The following is a 20079-nucleotide window of genomic DNA, read 5'->3' as shown; positions in this document are numbered from 1 at the left end:
TAAAAATGTAATAATATACAGGGTGTTCCATTTAAAAAAATACAACTTTGATGTTTTTTATTTATTTGGGACACTCTGTATCTTGTAAAAATATTTTTAAATTGTAGCTCTAATAGTCCTTCAACGAACCCCAAACTTACAATTTGTAAAAATCTCATCGTTTAGCTACAATACTCCGTGTCGTATGTGGTGAACAATCCTGTATAGGGGGTTCCATTTAAAAAAATGAAACTTTGATATGCCACGACTTTATAACCGACCTTGTATACTTAATTTTTTTACTCGCCAATAGACATTTATGCACTCTACAACTTTTGTAATGTTATGTTTTGCGGTACCTCGTATATTTTACCCAATAATCGACTGTTTCCGTACATATCAGCGACCCATTATATTAAACTTTAAAATACAAAAGGTGTTCGTTTTTGGTGCCTGTCAGTGTATATTTTAATCAATCCTCATTATTTCCTTCTACAAGTCCTTCTCCCTCTTAACAACTTTCAAAAATAAAAAGATATACATTTTATGATTAAATTGTTCTTTAAAGATATAATAGATAAGAGCTACGTTTCTTATATTTCATCATCTTAACATAGACGAGTTTATGCTTTTATCAATTGAACAGAACATTTTTGCAAACCTCATCCATTGATGTAATTCGAATTGCTTCCTGATAATCTCTGCTCTCTTTTCCGATATATTATGAAACGTGGTTGCCACACGTTCCTAATTCTTTATAATTTTTCTTTAGCCCGCGTTCAATTTATTGAATTTTTATATCATATATCGTCGGGTCATTTCTGGAAATCGTTAAATAAATACTTATCATTTATTTTACTAAAAAAAATGGCAGTTCGTCATTAATTGTGTTGCTATCGCGGAAACCCTGATGAATGCATGATTAATGAACTATTACATTATATAGATAACCATTTCAGTTTTCGATTTTTTTTATTTTCTACTTACACGAGCCAATATTTTTTTACTGCAGAATATCAGTAACTCAATATCTTTGATTTAAAAATTGTTTCTCATTTTTAAGAGATCCTCATTTATCTATACTAATATATAAAATCCTTAAGTGACTGATTCACTGGTTAATCACGATCCTGCTCAAACCACTCAATGTAAGAAGTTCAATTTTGGCATACAGGTCGATTCTAGGTTGTAGAAGTTCGATAAAAAGGGATTTTTCGAAATTCCAGTTCCAAGGGGGTGAAACCACCCCTCAAATATTACAATATTTTTTATTTAAAAAACAGTCAAGTTTCCGAAAAAATGCTTAAACACGTATATTTTATTTTGTTTTTTACATATTTTAAGATTTTTTAAAAATGTATACAGGGTGTTCCGAGCAAGGATAATTAGCAGGGATAACTTGGGCTCGCATAACCAACAATATACAACCATTGGGCTCAACTACAAAGAAAGTATCTAAATATTGGAAATGGTTGAATAAGCCGAGAATGATGATGATGACGATTTAAAAAAGTAGAGTTGAGAAGGCGTTTAGGCCTTAAGCGATTTTTGGTGTCACCCAAGGATGAAGCTAAAAAAGTTTTTTTGAAAAATGTTTATAGATTTTTCCAATTAAAAAATTAACCGCATCAATTGCGTTACAGAACATTTTTTTAAGCCACAAGGATTGTGATTTCCAATTTATTTCAATAAAATCTAAATATAAAATGGCGTAATCCATTACAAATACTTAAATTTAAATATATTTTATCATAAAACAGAAATAAAGAAATATTTCCCAAGAAATTTAATCGATACCTTTATTTATACAAGTGTTAAAAAATGTAAATCTGACACATACATAATCCGGGAACGGAAATAATTTAATTATTTAATTTGTCAAATTGATTAACAAATTGAAATTAGGTTCCAGCCGCTAGAAATGACACCAACCAATCAAATATTTAATTAATATTTGTAATACTCTATAAGTAACCGGATAGTGCATGGTACACAGTGTTTTTCACACAGCTATTCTAATTATCGGAATTTTTTTATATGGTAATAAGTAATGATTCTGTAATTTTGCTATTATACATTTTTTTATCACCAAACTGGATGTTTCTGGTATGGTTTAACTCACACCTATCATTTTTTACTTTATTTAATTTTATATTTTTAAATATAATTATTTTGACATGAATGGGGAATAACAGAATTTTCTTTAAAATAAATTTTAGTGTCTTTTTTGAATCATGATAAAATAATGGAATTCTTCTCAATAAAATATTCACATGATACTTGATGATACCTGATTTTTTCTAATAAAACCTTACTATCATAACAAACACACTTCTGTCAATATCATCGATTGGTGAAGTCAAGACCATATAAACACAGCTCGTGTGTATACAGTATGTCCACGGATTTTCTTTACAAGAGGAAAAACTTATTTATTATTGGCATTTTGAGAAAAATACATTCTTCATAAAAGTTTTTGTTTGTTCTAAAATGGTTATTCCCGGTTAAACTTTTCCAAATTTCCATAATAAATACAAAAAAAATCAAAATTTCAATAATAAAAAACTCTTGAAATGACAATCCAATTGATAGTTTTTCGATCTTTGCTTATCACTAGTCCAGTATCTTTTACTTTAAGATTTGTTAAGGATCTTGCTTTTCTTTGTCAGCTGATAATTCATTTGTTAATTCTTTAGTCTTTTCTTGTAATTTTTTAGCACATTCATCAATTCATATGTATATAGCTTGTAAAACTCGTCTAGACTAATCTGATCGTCAAATTATTCTAATAATAGGTAAATGTATGAGTTAATATTAAACTGGATATTTCCAGTTAATTTTATTAGGATAGAAAAAGTTATCAAGAATATATTATGATTAGATATTTTTGTCAAATATAATGTACAGGGTTTTCATAGATAAATATTTAGTGCTTCACCTGCAGGCATTCCTTTTCGATGTAGTAAAAAACTTTGAAAGTAGGAGTTGTAAGATTTTACCTGAACCGCCACAAAATGAAAAAACAAACTGTGTTGATCCAACCAGAGTAAGTAGATCGCCGAGTAGCGACAGAAACCGTCGGCTCTTTTGATGTGGTGGGACCAAATTTTCTTTCTCTTTCTTTTGACGTGTTTGACAGATAGACTATGTATTTAACTGCTCAACTTCTGAAGTGGTCCTATAAACATGGTATACACTGCTCATAATTTGAAGTGGAATTAATTATAAAGTTTTATACATATTTTTTTTGTTTTGTTTTATCCTGATTTCTAAATTTGAATGTATAAAATATCTTACAGCTAATAAATAATTAAAAAAAAATTATTCGTTGCCTGAGGCATACTTGAAATAAGGTATATAGAGATATTTGATAAATGGCAACAGTGACAACTTCGCTTCTTCATATGACAGATAGACTACTTATTTCGCGCAGCCGCAAAAAAAAATGAAAACGGGACTGACGCTACTTGTCGGTTTACTTACTCTGATCCAACGTAGACCAAAACCCAAGCGGTAGTTACAAATAGCAGCCTTTTTTAAAAGTCTTATATTGCTGATTCTTGATTTAACTTGTATATTTAGAGTTTAGATTGTAATGTTTAGGTAATCTCTTTTAATTGGCATTAAACCTATTTAGACTTATAACAAAGTGTGTCTGGGTTAAAGCAATCATTACTAGAGAATTTTTTTTTCATATAGAAGTTTCTATGTGAAACGGTGTTTTATAAATTAAAATTATTATATTTAAAAAAATACTTTTATATCTAAAACTATTGAAAATGAAGACAATTCTTCATATATAAAGTAAATAAAATCGTATTTTAAGTTGAGAGTAGTAAAACTCTTTTGGTAGTATTTATAAACCTTTTTTCGAACAATATGTTTGTAGTTTATGAAGAAAATAGATTTAATAGGGCATAAAATGAAGTATATAAAATAAAAATAGACGTTTTAAACGTAGATTTAGCGTTAAATAGTAACTTTTACGCAAATGTTATACCGAGAAAGATTGTAACTATTATCACGGTTAATATTAGTTGAGATTCAAGCTGAGGATTAGTCTGAATCCAAATTTATTCCAGATGTTAAAATAAAATGATTTTTAGAAATCAACGTTAATAATACATAATGACTAAGCCTCTGTGGCTGATTTTTTTTGCTTCTGATGGTGGGGAGATATACACCCTGAAACGTTAAGCATTTTTTGTTGCTTTTGCAAATTTGCTTTACTAGCAAAAAGCCACAAAATATTTTTTTCTACGACCGTGCAAAAAGTAGCTATTTTTACACTATTTACTGTATTAAAAGTTAATTTTTTTACACTAGTGCAAAAAAACCCTTGACGTTATTTATGACGAGTTTAACTGAAGAGTTGTAAATTTTTGTAAAAATTTGTCAAATTCTGAAAGGTAAACCAAGTACCACTACTGGACACCTCCCAGCAACATTCCGGAAAAGAGTTTTCCGGTGAAGTGAAGAAACAAGTGGTAATATTATTCTGTGAATTACTGGAAAAACTTTTTAATAAACATTTAAATAAAAAGTTCAATTCGATCGTAGAAAAAATGTGTGCAACATGTGCATAAACCATATTTGTTGCACTCAGCATGATTGCAGCTCTCGACTTCGTCTCGAGTTGCAAGAAATATCTGCAACATATTTTTTTGTGCATACATATGTGCGTCGTGCAAAAAATATGTCCTTTTTGCACTATAGGCCAGTCATTTAAGACATCCCACATCGCAAACGGGCCTGTATCAACGATTTTTTTATATATTGTTAGGACCCATGAGACTAAGTTATGCCCAATTTTGCAACTCTCAAAACCCTGTGCTACTCCCGTGATACTCAAAACTCCTCAAAATTTTGGTACTTATTTCAGTTTTTTTGAAAAAACTGTGTTAAGAAATCATTTTTCAAATTTAATTGTTCTTGAACCCTCTAGGCCAATTCGTTGTTCAAATACAGCCAATCAAAGATCGGCAATTTTTTTGAAAAACTAAAAATTTATGAGTACGGTCACATTCCAAAGCACGTGTCGGCTAAACTAATGGCTCTAGGGAAAAGTCATGAGAAATAGAGTTGTAGAGAATTTATTCAGCTTTAATTTGATGTAAGAATGAGGCCGCTAGGCCGTCGTATTTTGCTCAAGAACCAAAATATAGTAAAACATCGAAGTTTGGGGGGTATCATGAAAATATATTTTATTAAACGTATTTAAAAATAAACAACACAAATATAATATGTATAAACTATAAAATATAATACAAAAGCCCTACTTTACTTCACCCTCTTAGAAGGACTGGGCCCTATCTATTTCGGATCAGTCAGAGAGGGGGGAAGAGCATGAGAAATAGAGTTGTAGAGAATTTATTCAGCTTTAATTTGATGTAAGAATGAGGCCGCTAGGCCGTCGTATTTTGCTCAAGAACCAAAATATAGTAAAACATCTAAGTTTGGGGAGTATCATGAAAACATATTTTATTAAACTCATTTAAAAATAAACAACACAAATATAATATGTATAAACTATAAAATATAATACAAAAGCCCTACTTTACTTGATCCTCTTAGAAGGACTGGGCCCTATCCATTCCGGATCAGTCAGAGAGGGGGGAAGAGGAGGAGGAACGACATTCTCTGACGATGGAGGTGGGTCCTCATATGTTAAATCGTTCAATTCCTCGTCCTCCTCATCCAAGATGATGGGAGCAACGTTGCTGCAGCTTCGCCCTTGGCAAAAGGAACAGAGCATGGAGCACTTCAGTCCTGCTTTTCTGCAAGTGCAGGAAGGATCCTGCACTTGCACTGCTGTTGGCTGCATAGGAGCAGCCTTTCTTGCATCTGCTTGCAACCATCTTAAGCAGGTTTTGAGGGGCGGGCTCTGCATAGTTATTGGCATAAGACCCTGTTGACTGGTGGTTCATCCCCAGTCGGATGGATTTTTCTCGACCCCCACGCTGTTCATGAAGACCCCCACGCGTGCCCTGATCCCCACTTAGAGGTTCAACAAAATCTTCTCGCCAGCGTTTCCTACTTCTTCCTGCGTCGAGTTTGGATCAAAGAAATTGGTGGCGAGGTCTATCCAGTGGGGATTTTTTTGTGGACATTCGCACCACTTCATTTTGCCTTGCCAGAAAAGAGCAGAAGTAGTGTCACACCCACTGATTGCATGCAGAAACAAAACCATCTCTCCTGGAAGCTGCATTTTTCCGCTTAGAATTAGAAAGAATTTGCCTCGTATTGAGCGCACTCAGATCCACCTCTACCGACTTTCTGGAAGTGGAGGTTTGTTTGTCCACAGCTCAAGCCATTTAGGAGGACCAGTAAATCAATATCCTCCTCCATGATAAAAACTTGTTCGTACGATGAGCTCTTGGAGAGGGCAGTTCCCACTATCTCAGCATCGGCGTATTCTGGTGATTGATGTACCTCGATACCCTGTCTCTCAAATTCGGTACACATGATGGTGATCAGTCGGCGTTTGTTTGCATAGGAGAGCCCTTTTGCTTGAGGCACTTTGATGAGTGTCGCTTCATCAAACAAAATGTCACCACAGGAAAGAGAAGAAGATCTCCGCAGACGTTCAGCTAATTTAGTGTTTTTCATAGCCGCATCTTCTGGGTATCCATCAAAAACAACTGCAACATTTTTACCAAAGTTGTTTAACACGTAGCTGACGTATCCAGCCACAATATCTGTGACGAATAATTTCGATGCCAGACTACCAAAACGCCTTGTTTCCTGGGATAACGTTTTTAGCGACCGGTGTAAATGCTGAATAGAAGGAAGATTTAGTACCCTTGCGCATTCCTTTTTCAGTGAACAAGGACAACGGATATGGTGCTAGCTCATAAGCAAAATGCTGCTTCAATTGCTCATCGGATTGTTTGGTGATGCAGACCCTCTGGAATATGGTGAGAGGATAAACATTAACTTTTTTATTCAACACTTTCACAGAGGTGGTAACTGATGCCAAGGTCTTCACTTTTTGTTTTTGAGGAAAATACGATACCTAGCGGTCCTATTCTTACATCAAATTGAAGCTGAATAAATTCTCTACAACTTTATTCCTCATGACTTTTCTCTAGAGCCATTAGTTTAGCCGACACGCGCTTTGGAATGTGACCGTACTCATACATTTTTAGTTTTTCAAAAAAATAGCCGATATTTTATTGGCTGTATTTGGACAACGAGTTGGCCTAGAGGGTTCGGGTTGGGCTTAAATTGTAGGAAATTTAGTTGACTTTATAAAAGTATAGAACAATTAAATTTGAAAAATTCTTCCTTAACATAGTTTTTTCAAAAAAACTGAAATAAGTACTAAAATTTTGAGGTTTTTTGAGTGTCACGAGAGTAGCACAGGGTTTTGAGGGTTGCAAAATTGGGCATAACTTAGTCTCATGGGTTCTAACGATATATTAAAAAATGGTAGATACAGTCCCGTTTGCAATGTTTGCCTTTTTAAATGTCTTAGATGACTGGCCTACTAATCACACGAATAACTTTTCATAGATACATTCTATATGTACTGATTTTTAGTTGTACTGCAAATAACGCGCTGAAAGACTTATACTTATACCTACACTAATATAAATATTTGATATTAAATATCAAATAATCAGCTATGTTTTACAACACAACATACCAGTGAAATTGGAAATTTTTAATAACCTTTGGACCTTTTTTTAAACAAATTTGCATCTTTAAAACAAAATTTAATTACATAAATATATTAAACTCGTAAAAACCAGTCTATATATCAATCTAATAAGATAACATTTTCCGTTTATTACACACATCATATATTTTTCAATCTTTTTGCTGAAAGAAAAAAATGTTAAACAGTTTATTCACTTCTTTTTGAACTAATTTATTAGTTATTTTGGCTACAGAATCGCGAAAAAAACAAAATAAAAAATGATTTAGGAATAATTTTCCTTCCTATATTGAACCAACAGTATTTTATTGTATTTTGGAAAACAAACAGTATATTTAGTCGATTTTTCTGGAAAAAAGGTGATTTTAAACAGTCCGCTTGTCTGAAGCCCAGTAAATAATATATCTGTTTTTCCCGATAACGGATCTGAAAAATAAAACGTCGTTTCGATTTACGTATGTAAACCTTTGTGTTTTGTTTTTACAACAAACGTCAGTGAGGTTGAGTTTCAGTTCCGGATATTGTATTAAAGAATTGTGAAAAACAACAATGACAGAGAAGATTAAAAAAATGAATTTGAATCTAAAACTTCTGGTGTATACATTTTTATACCACTTAATGGTTATATAAAAATAGCAACTCTCTTTATTTTGGAAAAATGACATCCTGTCTTTACACAACATTTTTTTTCTGCATATACCTTTTTAAGTAAGATACCATAATACCATGTCAAAGTAAGAGGGATTAAAAACTATCGTGTGTCCCCCATTTTGAGTTATAACTCTATACGGTGCATACACTAATGACATGTACTAGAGATAGATTGGATATACTGATATCATATATATACTAACTAACTATATTGACTCCAAACTGCATTCTGTGAAGCCGAGCCGGTGAAATGGGTATATAAATCTTCTGAAGGAATTTGCATAAGTCGCTCAGTTAGCGGAGCACAAGCGTAGTGCGCAAGACTGGATTTTGAATTATCGATCGGATCACCAGACCAATAAGAGACTAGACGCTAGCACCAGCTGTACATTCGTACGGCTCCGTCCAACTTCGTACGGCTTTCGTTTGCGTTCCCGTTCGACAATTGGCTAATCCTCAGAGCAAGGGCTAATCGATATTCGGAATTTTGGAGTTGCGCTGTTGCGCCAGTGTCTCGCTAACAGATGAACTTATGTGAAATATACATGAACCGGTTATCTAGTTGTCTCTAACTCGGCTTCAACTCCAACACATTGCAGAGATAGGCGATAATCAGTATATATTTGATATGTATATGACTGATATAAAACAAATAGGTCGGTCGCGTCGCGTCGTTTAGATCCACCTGGTGATCCGGAAGAAACTAATAGAGAGTTTTGGCATACCATAATCTTAGCTTTCCGTTATTTATTAACGATAACTAAAACGGTAACGTTATTCAAGCCCAAAATTATTCCTTGTAAAATATAATATAATACATATAAAGTTTTTTACCACCATTTTATGTTTTATTAGATCATTAGAAGTATAACATAGTCAAAACAAAAATAAAATTATGTATACATACATTTTAAACACCTACAATAGAGCACATAGCGACTATTTTTATTTTGATTTAACAAATAAATTATAATATAGTAAAAGTATTATACCGGGTGTGTCTCAAAAGTGGTTTACCCCATAAGTTTTTTATATTCTCATATAAAAAAAACGAGATTTGGTATGTTAGTATAAGACATAAATTAGGATTGATTGACGTATTCAATTGTTTTCGGTCACTTCCTGTTTCACCGAAAATGACTACAACTTTCGGTTTTTGAATGGCACCCTCGGTATTTTTTTACTTTACTCTGAATCGAATGACATATCATATGTTTGAGACGCTCCCCGTATACTACTAATTAACTGTTACTAAAATATTATATTATTCTATTACCAACTATTTTGTAAGTTTAGTCAAAACATCGTAAGAAAAATATTGATAATTCACAGAGACACAGTTAGTGAGACTTTCTGAAGAAGGAAAAATTGAACTTTTCCTTCATAGAATTCTCTAGATAGACAACTATAATAATATTTTATACATATCATACTCATACTCATCTACTATTTATATTTGGTGGAATTTTACTACAAAAATGATTAGTTATAATCCTAATCACGACCATATAGATATGAAACCGGGAATTTTGGCGTAGTATATGTAATCAAAATAAAAACCTCCTCGTAATTTAGGTCAGGACCGTAGTACATTTTACGGGATCATAAAATATGAGCTGGTTGATAACGGTGATAAAGTCTAATTTTTTTAATACTCCTGTAAATATAGACAAGGAGATCGATTTTAATATAGCCATGATCTTGTGATTTCTGCAAAAAACTACGTTGTATTAAATTGGTACTACGGCGTAGTAAATGGCTATAATATTGCATTTTTGAGGAACTGATTATTTTACCACCTTTATGAATCATTGTTATAGGAATTTTTGAAATGTTTCAAGTAGATTAATAAAAACATAAATATTTTTGTAGTTTCTGGTATTAACAACTCTATGTTTTATTAAAGCCTCATTCAGAACCTCGAAATTAGTGGATAAATTAGTTGGCAATGTCAAATTCAAAATACAATTAAAATTAATAGACTGCACTAGCAACAGCTTGCAGTAGAGAGTTGTATCCATAGAGAAAACCTAATAATTAGCTATAAAACAATAAACTTTTCATTTTTAACCAGAATTTTTGTTGACGGGAAGGCCAAAGGCTAAAATGACATTAGTTGCAAATTATGAAGAATAGTTAGTGAGAAAAATTAAAAATTTATTAACTTTTTCTATTAGTTGAAATTTACTACCACTAATTTTAACTTCTAAATGCTTAAGTACATTGAAATTAGAGGAACTATATAATTAGCTAAGTGAAACTACTAATTTGGTACACTAATTAGGATAAAGTTCAGAAAAAAATATAACTTTACTTTTTTTAATGCAACATCCTGTTTATTTTAATTTATTTTGAAAGATCGTTTTCTTCCGATTTCAAATATATCAGTTTGTCTAGTATTTGCACGAACCGTTTTTGTGTGTATTATTATTTTGATTTATGCAGTGTAATTGGCTAGATACCACACAAAATGCATAGTGTGCTTTGGAGACCATATACAGTATGTCCCCGGATTGTCTTTACAAGAGGAAAAACTTTTTTATTTATAAAATTTTTTTATTATTGATCTTAAAAATTTTGCTTGTTCTAAAATGCTTAATCTCGTTTATTATTATATATCTTTGTGACCATTTTTGTTTCTTTATAAATTTCTTTTGTAGAATTTCTGATCAAATTTAAAAAAAACTATTTAATTGCCCCACCAATTTAAACGAAATGTATGACAATTAGATAATTATATGACTAATAAAGTACCTAATAAATTTAATACAATATAATAGTAATACTACAGTGATACAATATAATGTTACTGTAATATTACTATTCACGCACATGCCTCATGTGCTTGTTTGCGTTTGGTGCATCTTGGCTTCGAATAAACCGTAGGTGATTGATACGCTTCTGTAAAACAATGACCAAACAAATTCACTTTTCCAGAATTTCAATTTTCCTGAATTTTTTTCAAATTCCACTTTTCCAGAATTTGTCCATTAAACCCAATTTCAGCAATTAAATTTGTTTCTTTAAATTTCAAAGTTGACAAATACCCGAGAGCAACAAGCAACAAGTTAAGTTTCATTGTAATTTCAATCGAATTGATTTTCAAATTTCGTCTAAATTTTCAATTGACAAATTCAAATTTCGTCTAAATCAGTTATTAAAAAAATATGATGCTGATTTCATTTGTGACACTGTTGAGAGCGGTATTCAATATTATCTCTATGGCAGTTCTTACATGAGATATTTCAAGATTTTTGAAATATGTACGTTTTTTAGTTCTCTCGATAATTTAGTAACATATAATTTCCACCCATTTGTTGCGAACTGTTTGACGGATAATATTTACTAGGGTTAATAACCTAGAATCAGAAAACGCATAGTGTACAGTACAAAAATTAACCGAAATTATTATACTTTCATTAAAACGGGCAACAGCGTTGGGCCCAACCTCCGTGTCCGTCACAATCGCCGTCTGTACTTCCCCTCTCGTCTCACCTTAATCGACTCCCCTTATGCCATTGTCTCCCCCCGCCCCCACCAACCCTCTCTTACGCGCTCCCCTTACTACGAGTAACCGCCAACCAGTATATAGACAGTCTACGACGTCACGAACGTGTATAGTTTAAATATCGACTTCGCAAGCCGCTGGCGCTAGTTTCGTTCCGTTAGCGACAGAGTGATCAGTTCTCTCACTTATATCTTTCGGTCGAGAATAGTATGGCCAGAAGTTTCCGTTTGGCTATATCGTTGGCTATCTTCCGACGCAAGTTTGATGACTTTTAGTCAAAACAACCCAAGCAAACAAAACAAAAGTGATCGTATTCTAGTCAACTGAAATCGCGAAAGTGCGTACTGTATCCTAAACTTTCAACCCAGTTACCAAAGAAACATTACTATTTAAGCACCCCCACCTGAGAGTGATCTGTGATACTACAACTTAACCTTAGATTTAATAAGAGAATCTCTTTGAACGGCCTCAAAATAGCTATCTTCGGGTTCAGAAAAACGAACGCCACCGAATCTAAGATGGTGGGTTCAAACGGCACAATGATTGCTATTCGTCTTGTTCGCAGCAAGCTGAGGAAGAGGGAGGAACACTCCAACACTGTCCACCCCGTACCTGAGGCTACCACGACGGTGGTTCTGCAACCTACCACGGTGACGACCACTGCACCTTCCACCAATGGAACGAATTCGGCTGGTGTCAATGCTGGACAGTTGCAGAAGGTGGAGAGTACGGATCCTTTGGCTTACCGAGGACAGTTCCTATGGCAATTTCCACCACAGCCCGCTGAAAGGTGTTTGTACAATAACGAACAGGTCAGTCTCCATTTTGCTTCTTTTTCTTTGTTTGTAAGATTTAGAGTCTTTGGATGGAGTACCAAAATGATTAGGACAAGCAAAAGATCTTTTAGTACCACTTTCACACAAACAAGACCTCTATAACCGATGGTGGTTTGAATTTAATGCCAAACCAGACTCCAGAGTGTAGAGATTAGTTTGTATCAAAATTTACATAAGAATCATTCAAAATTAGATAAATTCTTCAAATTGGACAGTATTTTTTTGTGAGACTATATCTGGAAATATGTAAGAATACCAATTTCTTACACATATCCACACATATCAACTAAAAGATCTTTTATTACAAATATTCCACAACACCTTTTACAGTTAATCTCCTCAAATTTTGCTTAGTTACCAATGGACAGAACTTTTCAGTAAATATTGTATATTTGGTATCTAGTTCGGTTGAGTTCAATGCCAAACAAACAGCATACACCAAACCAAACACCAGAGTATAATTCTACAAAAATAATGTTCATTTAGTAGAAATTGGACACATTAGAGAGGTTTGCATCAAAATTTACTTACCTATCAACAAAAATTAGCTAAATCTTCAAACTACAGGTTCTCTGTTTTTTAATGAAATTGTGTAAGAAATTGGCGATTTGAATAGAGTAGCAAAAAGTTTGGACACACTAGGATATAGTTTCACAGAAATTTATCACCTTGCTATTGTATCCATCTTTTCTGAAACTTTAGAAGTAACCTTCATAAAAAAAATTGAAATCTTTTGTAAAACAACATTCGTCTTTAGAATATCTTTTAATAATTTACTCATTACCTAATACAACATTTTTATAATAACACAGGAAGATGAAATATGGATAGGTTCAGTTCTTATGAAGAGCAGCTTGTGAAGAAGAACTAGATATGAAAGGTCCAGAGGATAAACAATACAAGCGCCATTTTTTTAAATTTACCGTTTTAAATATTACTGTAGGTCTAACTGGTCCCTACAAAATCCTATGATATATGCCTAGTAAAAATATACATAGAGAGAAAGAACCTGATAACTACCAGCCGTCCAAGGCTCGTCTGGACCGTTCATATTTTTTATCCATATTATATTAAAATATTTGTCATTAAGTTTGAGAGCGTTTTTGAAACATCCTTTCCCAGATTAAATGTTTCATCTCTCACCACAACTAGAAATATAATACTTTTCTATTTAGATATTAAGTTATACCATAAAGTTTTCTCACATTAAAAGTTCTGATCGAAGTTTCGAAACATAAATACAAGCTTACATAAAAATGAAAAGACCTTGAATATAATTCATCATTAATCTATATTTAATAGCCATCAAATAAAACGTGTACCAAGTTCAAAACCACATTAATATCTCCAAAACATGTCTGTTTTGGACACTTGTTGAGCACGAATACTTCAAATGAATTCAGTACAAATAGAGAACGCTTTAATAAATAACTAATATGTTTTCAAATTCGAGAAAATCTCCGAGCAACCTAACTGACCTATGTATTTTAATCAATTTTGTAATAGGATTTTTTTTTAACTTATCCTTGATAATATTACTTACAACACCTTGAACAGAAACAATACATTTAGTTTTTTTTTGTATTCCTAAAAATAAAACGACCTTTCATACAACTTATTGTTGGCTATCGGACATCTTTTCACAGCTCTCTAGAGTAAAAAGGATCTTGAAAAGCACGAATAAACATTTTTTGAAATATTACCGAATATAAATCGGCTAGCCTACGAAAAGATGGTCTAAATTTAAGTTTGTTTATCCAGTGTTGTAATAGAAAATCTAAGTTTAGCTTGGGATCAATCTATTTTAGGATTACGAAAGTCAGACTCCAATAAATTTGTTTTTTTTCTCTGAAAAAAGAAAGAAGAAATGCATAAAAATTACTTGATTTGTGTTTTGAATGACCTGAATTTGATGGATTTGATTTCATCACGTTTTTTGAGTCATTTCTGTACGTTCTAGATTCAGAAAAGTGACCTAGATTTAATAAAAATACAAATTAGGACTCCCAATTGAAGAACATTTTAACATTTTCATGTACTGTAACATCTAGAGATGTTACGTAACATCGAGAGACATTGAATTAAGTAAAAAAAGTTGTTGAAAGATAAGAATTAAGGTTAATCTAGTTCCATTTCTTTATACTACATGATGGAAGTTTCAGTTTGTTGTATATTATCTATGCCTTGAGCTTGACGTAAAAAACTAAACGTTCCGTAGATAAGTTGGGATTTTTTAAAGGTAAAATCACTCACGTTTTATTTTTTACCGATAAACTCGTTGATGTGCGTTGAAAAAACTAAAAATAACTTTTATCGTGTAAATTTCCCCAATATTCAAACAAACAGGTACTTACAGCTTTTTATTGCAAGCTAGTGGCCAAGAATTATCAAAATTATCAAGTTTTTTGAAGGAATTGGACTTTTTTAATGATAATGAACAAACCAAAAGACCCCGTTGTATAATGTACCAACAACGTTACATGATGCAATAGGCATAGAACACAAAGAGTTCAAATTGACTAGGAAGCCATCCACAATCCATAACAAAACACGATTATTTTAGAAACAGCTGATCTGGCGCACCCTGTACAAGGCTCGGCCATGCGAGCCGAGCGTGCCGTCCCACAAACCAGACATATACATATGTGTGGTATTAAAATTTCAAGGAAATAACCGTTACAACATTTAAATTGGCTGGTTGTAAAGTCGATGAGGTCGCCGCCAGTACCCAGTACTGCTGCAATTCACGCTGGGTACTTTATATTCATCGATATATTTTCGAAAGAATCGTTTTATAAATTCAAAAAAAAAATGTTATTAAATTTTAATATTTTTTGATGACCTGGACACTTAAAACGGACATCATAAGGAAACTGCAGGTCGCACATTTCTCAATGGAACGAAATATGCTGGGAATAACCAAGAGAGACCGTAAAAGAATAGAGTGGATACGACAAAAGACCCAGGTAATAGATGTCATCCACAGAGTAAAATCCCTCAAATGACAATGAGCAGGACACCTGGCAAGAAGAACCGACAGCAGATGGACCACAAAAATTACAGCATGGTACCCATGGGGAATTAAGAGACCTAGAGGAAGACTGAACCTGAGATGGGACCATGATATTAGGAAATTAGCAGGGATAACTTGGGCCCACAATGGGCCCAACTACAAAGAGAGTATGTGAGGGAAGCTACACCATAATTGGAGATGGTTGAATGATGATGGTGATGAATATGCTACAGTGATAGTCTTAATAGACTTGTGTAAGTGATAATAGGCAAGTCTTAAAACGTTTTATGATATATTTTAACAAAATATTAGAGCCCAGTTCTTAAAATAAAGGAAAAAAAACACATTTTTAATCATAGTAATCACCATAATAGGTTTAAGTGACTATAATAGAACGAAAAAAACATTTTTTCTGACTTTAAGTCTACAAAATCGATGAAAAAATCGAAGATTTCTATTTTAGCCCGGCGTGAATGTGTCGGTTTCAAATGGGAACGAGGAGAGTGGGCATTTTGCAACCGTTGACATAATAATAATGATAACAATAATGGCGGCGTGCGAAAAAATTTCACTTTATTCCAATCGAAAAAGACCCCATTTTATTGAACACGGCAAAAGAAAGAACTTGGATGCGGAGAAAGTAGGCCATGATTCAGTTTTTCGGCTGGCGCCATTTTTAATCTTATTTATTATTGTTTTTTCCTTAAAGAAATGCAGTTCCGTCCCTATATTTAAACGGCTTTTTTATATTTTTGATTAAAATTGTTTCGCAAGCTTTCTTTTTGAACTTTCTGAACTGTAAGTGTAAGAAAAAGTTTCCCAATAAATTCTCACCACGTTTTTGATAAAAATTTTTATCACATCCGTTAGTGATGACCACAGAATGATATCGTGGTTCACAGTGGCCAGTCGGAAGATATATTTTTTAAGATAACATTCGTTATACAAAAAATTCAGTACATTTTACTAGATGGATTGTTATTTCAGTAATCTTAAGTTATTCTTAATTATTTTGTCCTTTTTCATCATTTTTATTATTGAATATTTGAAAAGGGCTACTGACTTTTTCTATTGAACCATCACTGACTTTTTTACAACATGAATATTTCAAAACTTTAAAATTCGAAACAGACGTAATATTTCAAAAGGGCCTAGAAAAATTGCCTGTCACACTAGACAAATCCCAGATTGCCTGAGAAAAATACACAACGCTTTGTATGCTTTTCGACCCTTGTCTGAAATGACAACGAAAAAGGACGGTTACAGCAAAAATATGGGAGAAAGAAAACCAGAAATATCTGGAACGCTTCACAGAATCCGCCACCTTGTGCCTTTTTCGAACTATAATAGCTGTATAATGGTTTCTCGTCTAGAGCGTGTATTCCCAACCCTCGTTTGAGCTTAGATCAATAACCCCGACGCTACAGTGGCGTACACAAACTAAAACGGAAACTGTATTTTACTTCGGATGTCATTAAATTGGATTTTATAACCGTTAGAATTATACAAACACTTTTGTTTAACTCAGTTTATTATTTGGGGTTGATTTTTTTCTTATTCGGCGTTTAAAACATGTAACAGAAAAGGAATTCGAGTTTTCAAATGTCAAATTTAAGTTATCTAACCTCATGAAGTAATAAAAATAAGTCTGTATTACATTATAACCATCATATTATTAAAATTATTGATAATACTCTTTTATATTAGGTTAAATAATGGTTCAATACTGTTTTTCCTCAATTTTTGCTTCGATTTTGATGAAAAAGACACTGAAAAACCAACAAAATATCAGTATCTAATGCCGGGTCCAGACCAAGCAGACAAAATAGCGACAAGACAGAAACATTCATGTTTTACGACAAATCCAAAACATTTCTGCGACATTTTTGTCTTGTTTTTGTCTCAAAATCGTGTTTACTTTTGGTCGCCTTGGTCTGGACCCGGCATAACATAACTATGCATTTTCTTCGATCAAAATTTCAATAATATCAATTTTAAATTAAAGGAACCACGTGTTATCTCATTTTGCCATAAATTTTCGGGGAACAAATTAAGAAATCGGGGCTATAATAGTGCCGCTACTGACTTCCCCGTCTATATACATATATACGCATGCCGATGACCCTTGTTTCATCTGGTTATCCCGAGATCTAACAGAAACAGAGACCAATGCTTCCTAACGATGCCTGAGATCGAGTAACCTGGTCTTTTCTTTTTTCTTCTTCTTCTTCCTCGAGACTTGGCGGTCTTCGGCCATTTTTTCTCTTTTTTTTTTCGTCGGAGTTAATGACATCGTCTAAAATGGTTGCCAAGTTGGTAGATGTCGTCTATACGTGGATTCAGAGCACACAAAACTTTAAGTATTATTACTATGCAATTAAAATATTATTTTTTAATGAAAACCTCATATTCATCACCAGTTTCCGATATTTGTAACACAACTTCGAAGGAACGAATGAGTGATTCAGAAGTGACAAACGACATCTATATTTTACTGCATTTGAAGGTTCGCATGTCAAAATGTAATACTTGTTTGATCAAAAAAAGGCGTCCAGTTGGCTTCAAGATGACGATCAGTGACATTTCTCATATAATTTTACATATAAAATGACAGCGATCTTCATTGCATAGCTATCACTAATACCGTTTTATTTCGATGATATTGTAATATTTATATTTCGATATATATTGTAGTATTCAAACCTCCGAGGAAAGATTTCATTAATGTCTCGAGTTTTTTGTTACTGAGACATGTATTGAACTAATGATCTAAACTACTAATATTAACTAACAGTATCCTAAATTAAGCGACTTTTATAACATTACGAACCTTGATATCACGTTAAGGTCATGATTATACGGATGCCAATAAAGTTTTATCTCTAAAACGTGGTGTGAATTATTGGCAAGGTTTTTTTTCTATCCTAAAAAATCCTGCCTTTATACCATGTGATCGAAAATAAAACATCGCCATGGAAGGCATAGAAACATCTAAAAATTTGATTCTTAAGTTGTTTTGTTCAATTGAATTGAAAAATAGCTTGATATTGATCTTTTTGGTACTCTATCAATATGTTATCATTGTTTTTAGATGAATTTAACTAAATTTTTTGTTTTTCTTTACAGAAAAACATTGTACAAGCAAATGCGGACAGATCTGGCTTTGTGAGGGGTTTCCGAAAGAACCTTGGAGGCCGATGGAGGCGACTGGTTAAGAAGAAGCCCCCCACGGAGATCTACACCATACCTGCAGAGCTCAAGCCCCAACTCAAGCAAATCTACGTTTACTAGCGGTTGGAAGACTCGAAAATCAACTGCCTGTACGTGATTTCGTGGGGCCTTTCAGCTCTGTACACCGATTATTATTATATTTGCCATAGGAACAAAATGAAAAACGGGAGTAGATAAAAACGAAGTTTTCCGTAACCATGGAAAACGTGTTCGTTTTGTTATTTGCTCCCCCTGTACATTTCGACAGTATTCTGAACTACTTTTGATGTAAAGAAAAAGATGAACTATAAGAAGAAGTAAATCAATATAGGGGCCTTTTTAAAATTAGTTCTAAAAAAAGACTGATCTATCTAATAATGTTAAACGAGTTTTTTTTCTCTCTCTCTCTGTATAAAAATCAAGGAAAAATGTCTAGAAAGTCCAGCCACTCTTTTTTTTTGTTCGTCTAATTAAATAACTTTAGGAATAATGTCTGTAAATATTGAAGAGTGATAATTTTAGGGAAAAATAATAATTTTGTGATCGAGACAATTTAACTCTTTTTAGAATGCGTTTGTACGTGTTTCTTTTTTTGGGAAATTTTTCCTTTTATTTGTTACACATTTTGAAAGACTCATACATATCAAATTTGTCCATAAATTTACTCATAAAATAACTGAAAAAAGGAACACTTTCATAATATAAGTTTAAAAACTTACTTTTCTGGAAAGAAACAAAAAAAAACGCCTTCGAAAATTTTAGATTATTATTATCAAATATATTTTGACTCATATTGAGTCAGGAGTTTAGTGAAATACAATTTAAATCTCAACTCTATCTACATATTTTTTTTTCGAAAAAGTTTACTCATTTAATTACATACATAGATTGCTTTGTTATTAATTTTTTTGTTGTATAATTATGAATAACTCAAGATACAAATATCACATTGTCTCTTACTTTTTTTTGTTTATATACATAGTGCCTAGTCAGTTAAAACTAGAAGAAAAAGAAAGAAGAATAACCATATCTCAAATGATTTTTTTTATTTAGATGAGCTTAATATCTTTTATGCAAGGCAGTATTATCCTATTTAATTTATAAATAAATAAATAAATGTTTAACTTATGTTTCTGTTAGATTTAATTGTATGGACTTAGAAATAGTAGATGAATTTCCTAAATGAATCTGATATTTTTTATGTTTTTGGATGGATTGTAAA

General features: G+C 32.6%; 1 protein-coding gene across 4 annotated transcripts in view; it reads left to right on the top strand.

The window, feature by feature from the left end:
* The window catches only part of LOC115882868, a 451933-nt gene extending 432281 nt beyond the window's left edge, over positions 1–19652 (top strand). For all 4 annotated transcript variants that reach the window (XM_030901116.1, XM_030901118.1, XM_030901117.1 and 1 more), the window contains 2 exons: positions 12364–12610; positions 18774–19652. In XM_030901116.1, the coding sequence (XP_030756976.1) occupies positions 12364–12610; positions 18774–18938 (412 nt within the window). In that variant the 3' untranslated portion in view covers positions 18939–19652. The remainder of the gene's footprint in view (positions 1–12363; positions 12611–18773) is intronic.
* The last annotated feature ends 427 nt before the right edge of the window (positions 19653–20079 follow it).

This window comes from Sitophilus oryzae, unplaced genomic scaffold (assembly GCF_002938485.1).
Source record: "Sitophilus oryzae breed Bouriz unplaced genomic scaffold, Soryzae_2.0 scaffold_179_pilon_pilon, whole genome shotgun sequence".
NCBI lineage: Eukaryota > Metazoa > Arthropoda > Insecta > Coleoptera > Curculionidae > Sitophilus > Sitophilus oryzae.
Note: the sequence above shows the minus strand (reverse complement) of the source record. Positions and strands in the feature narration are given on the sequence as shown.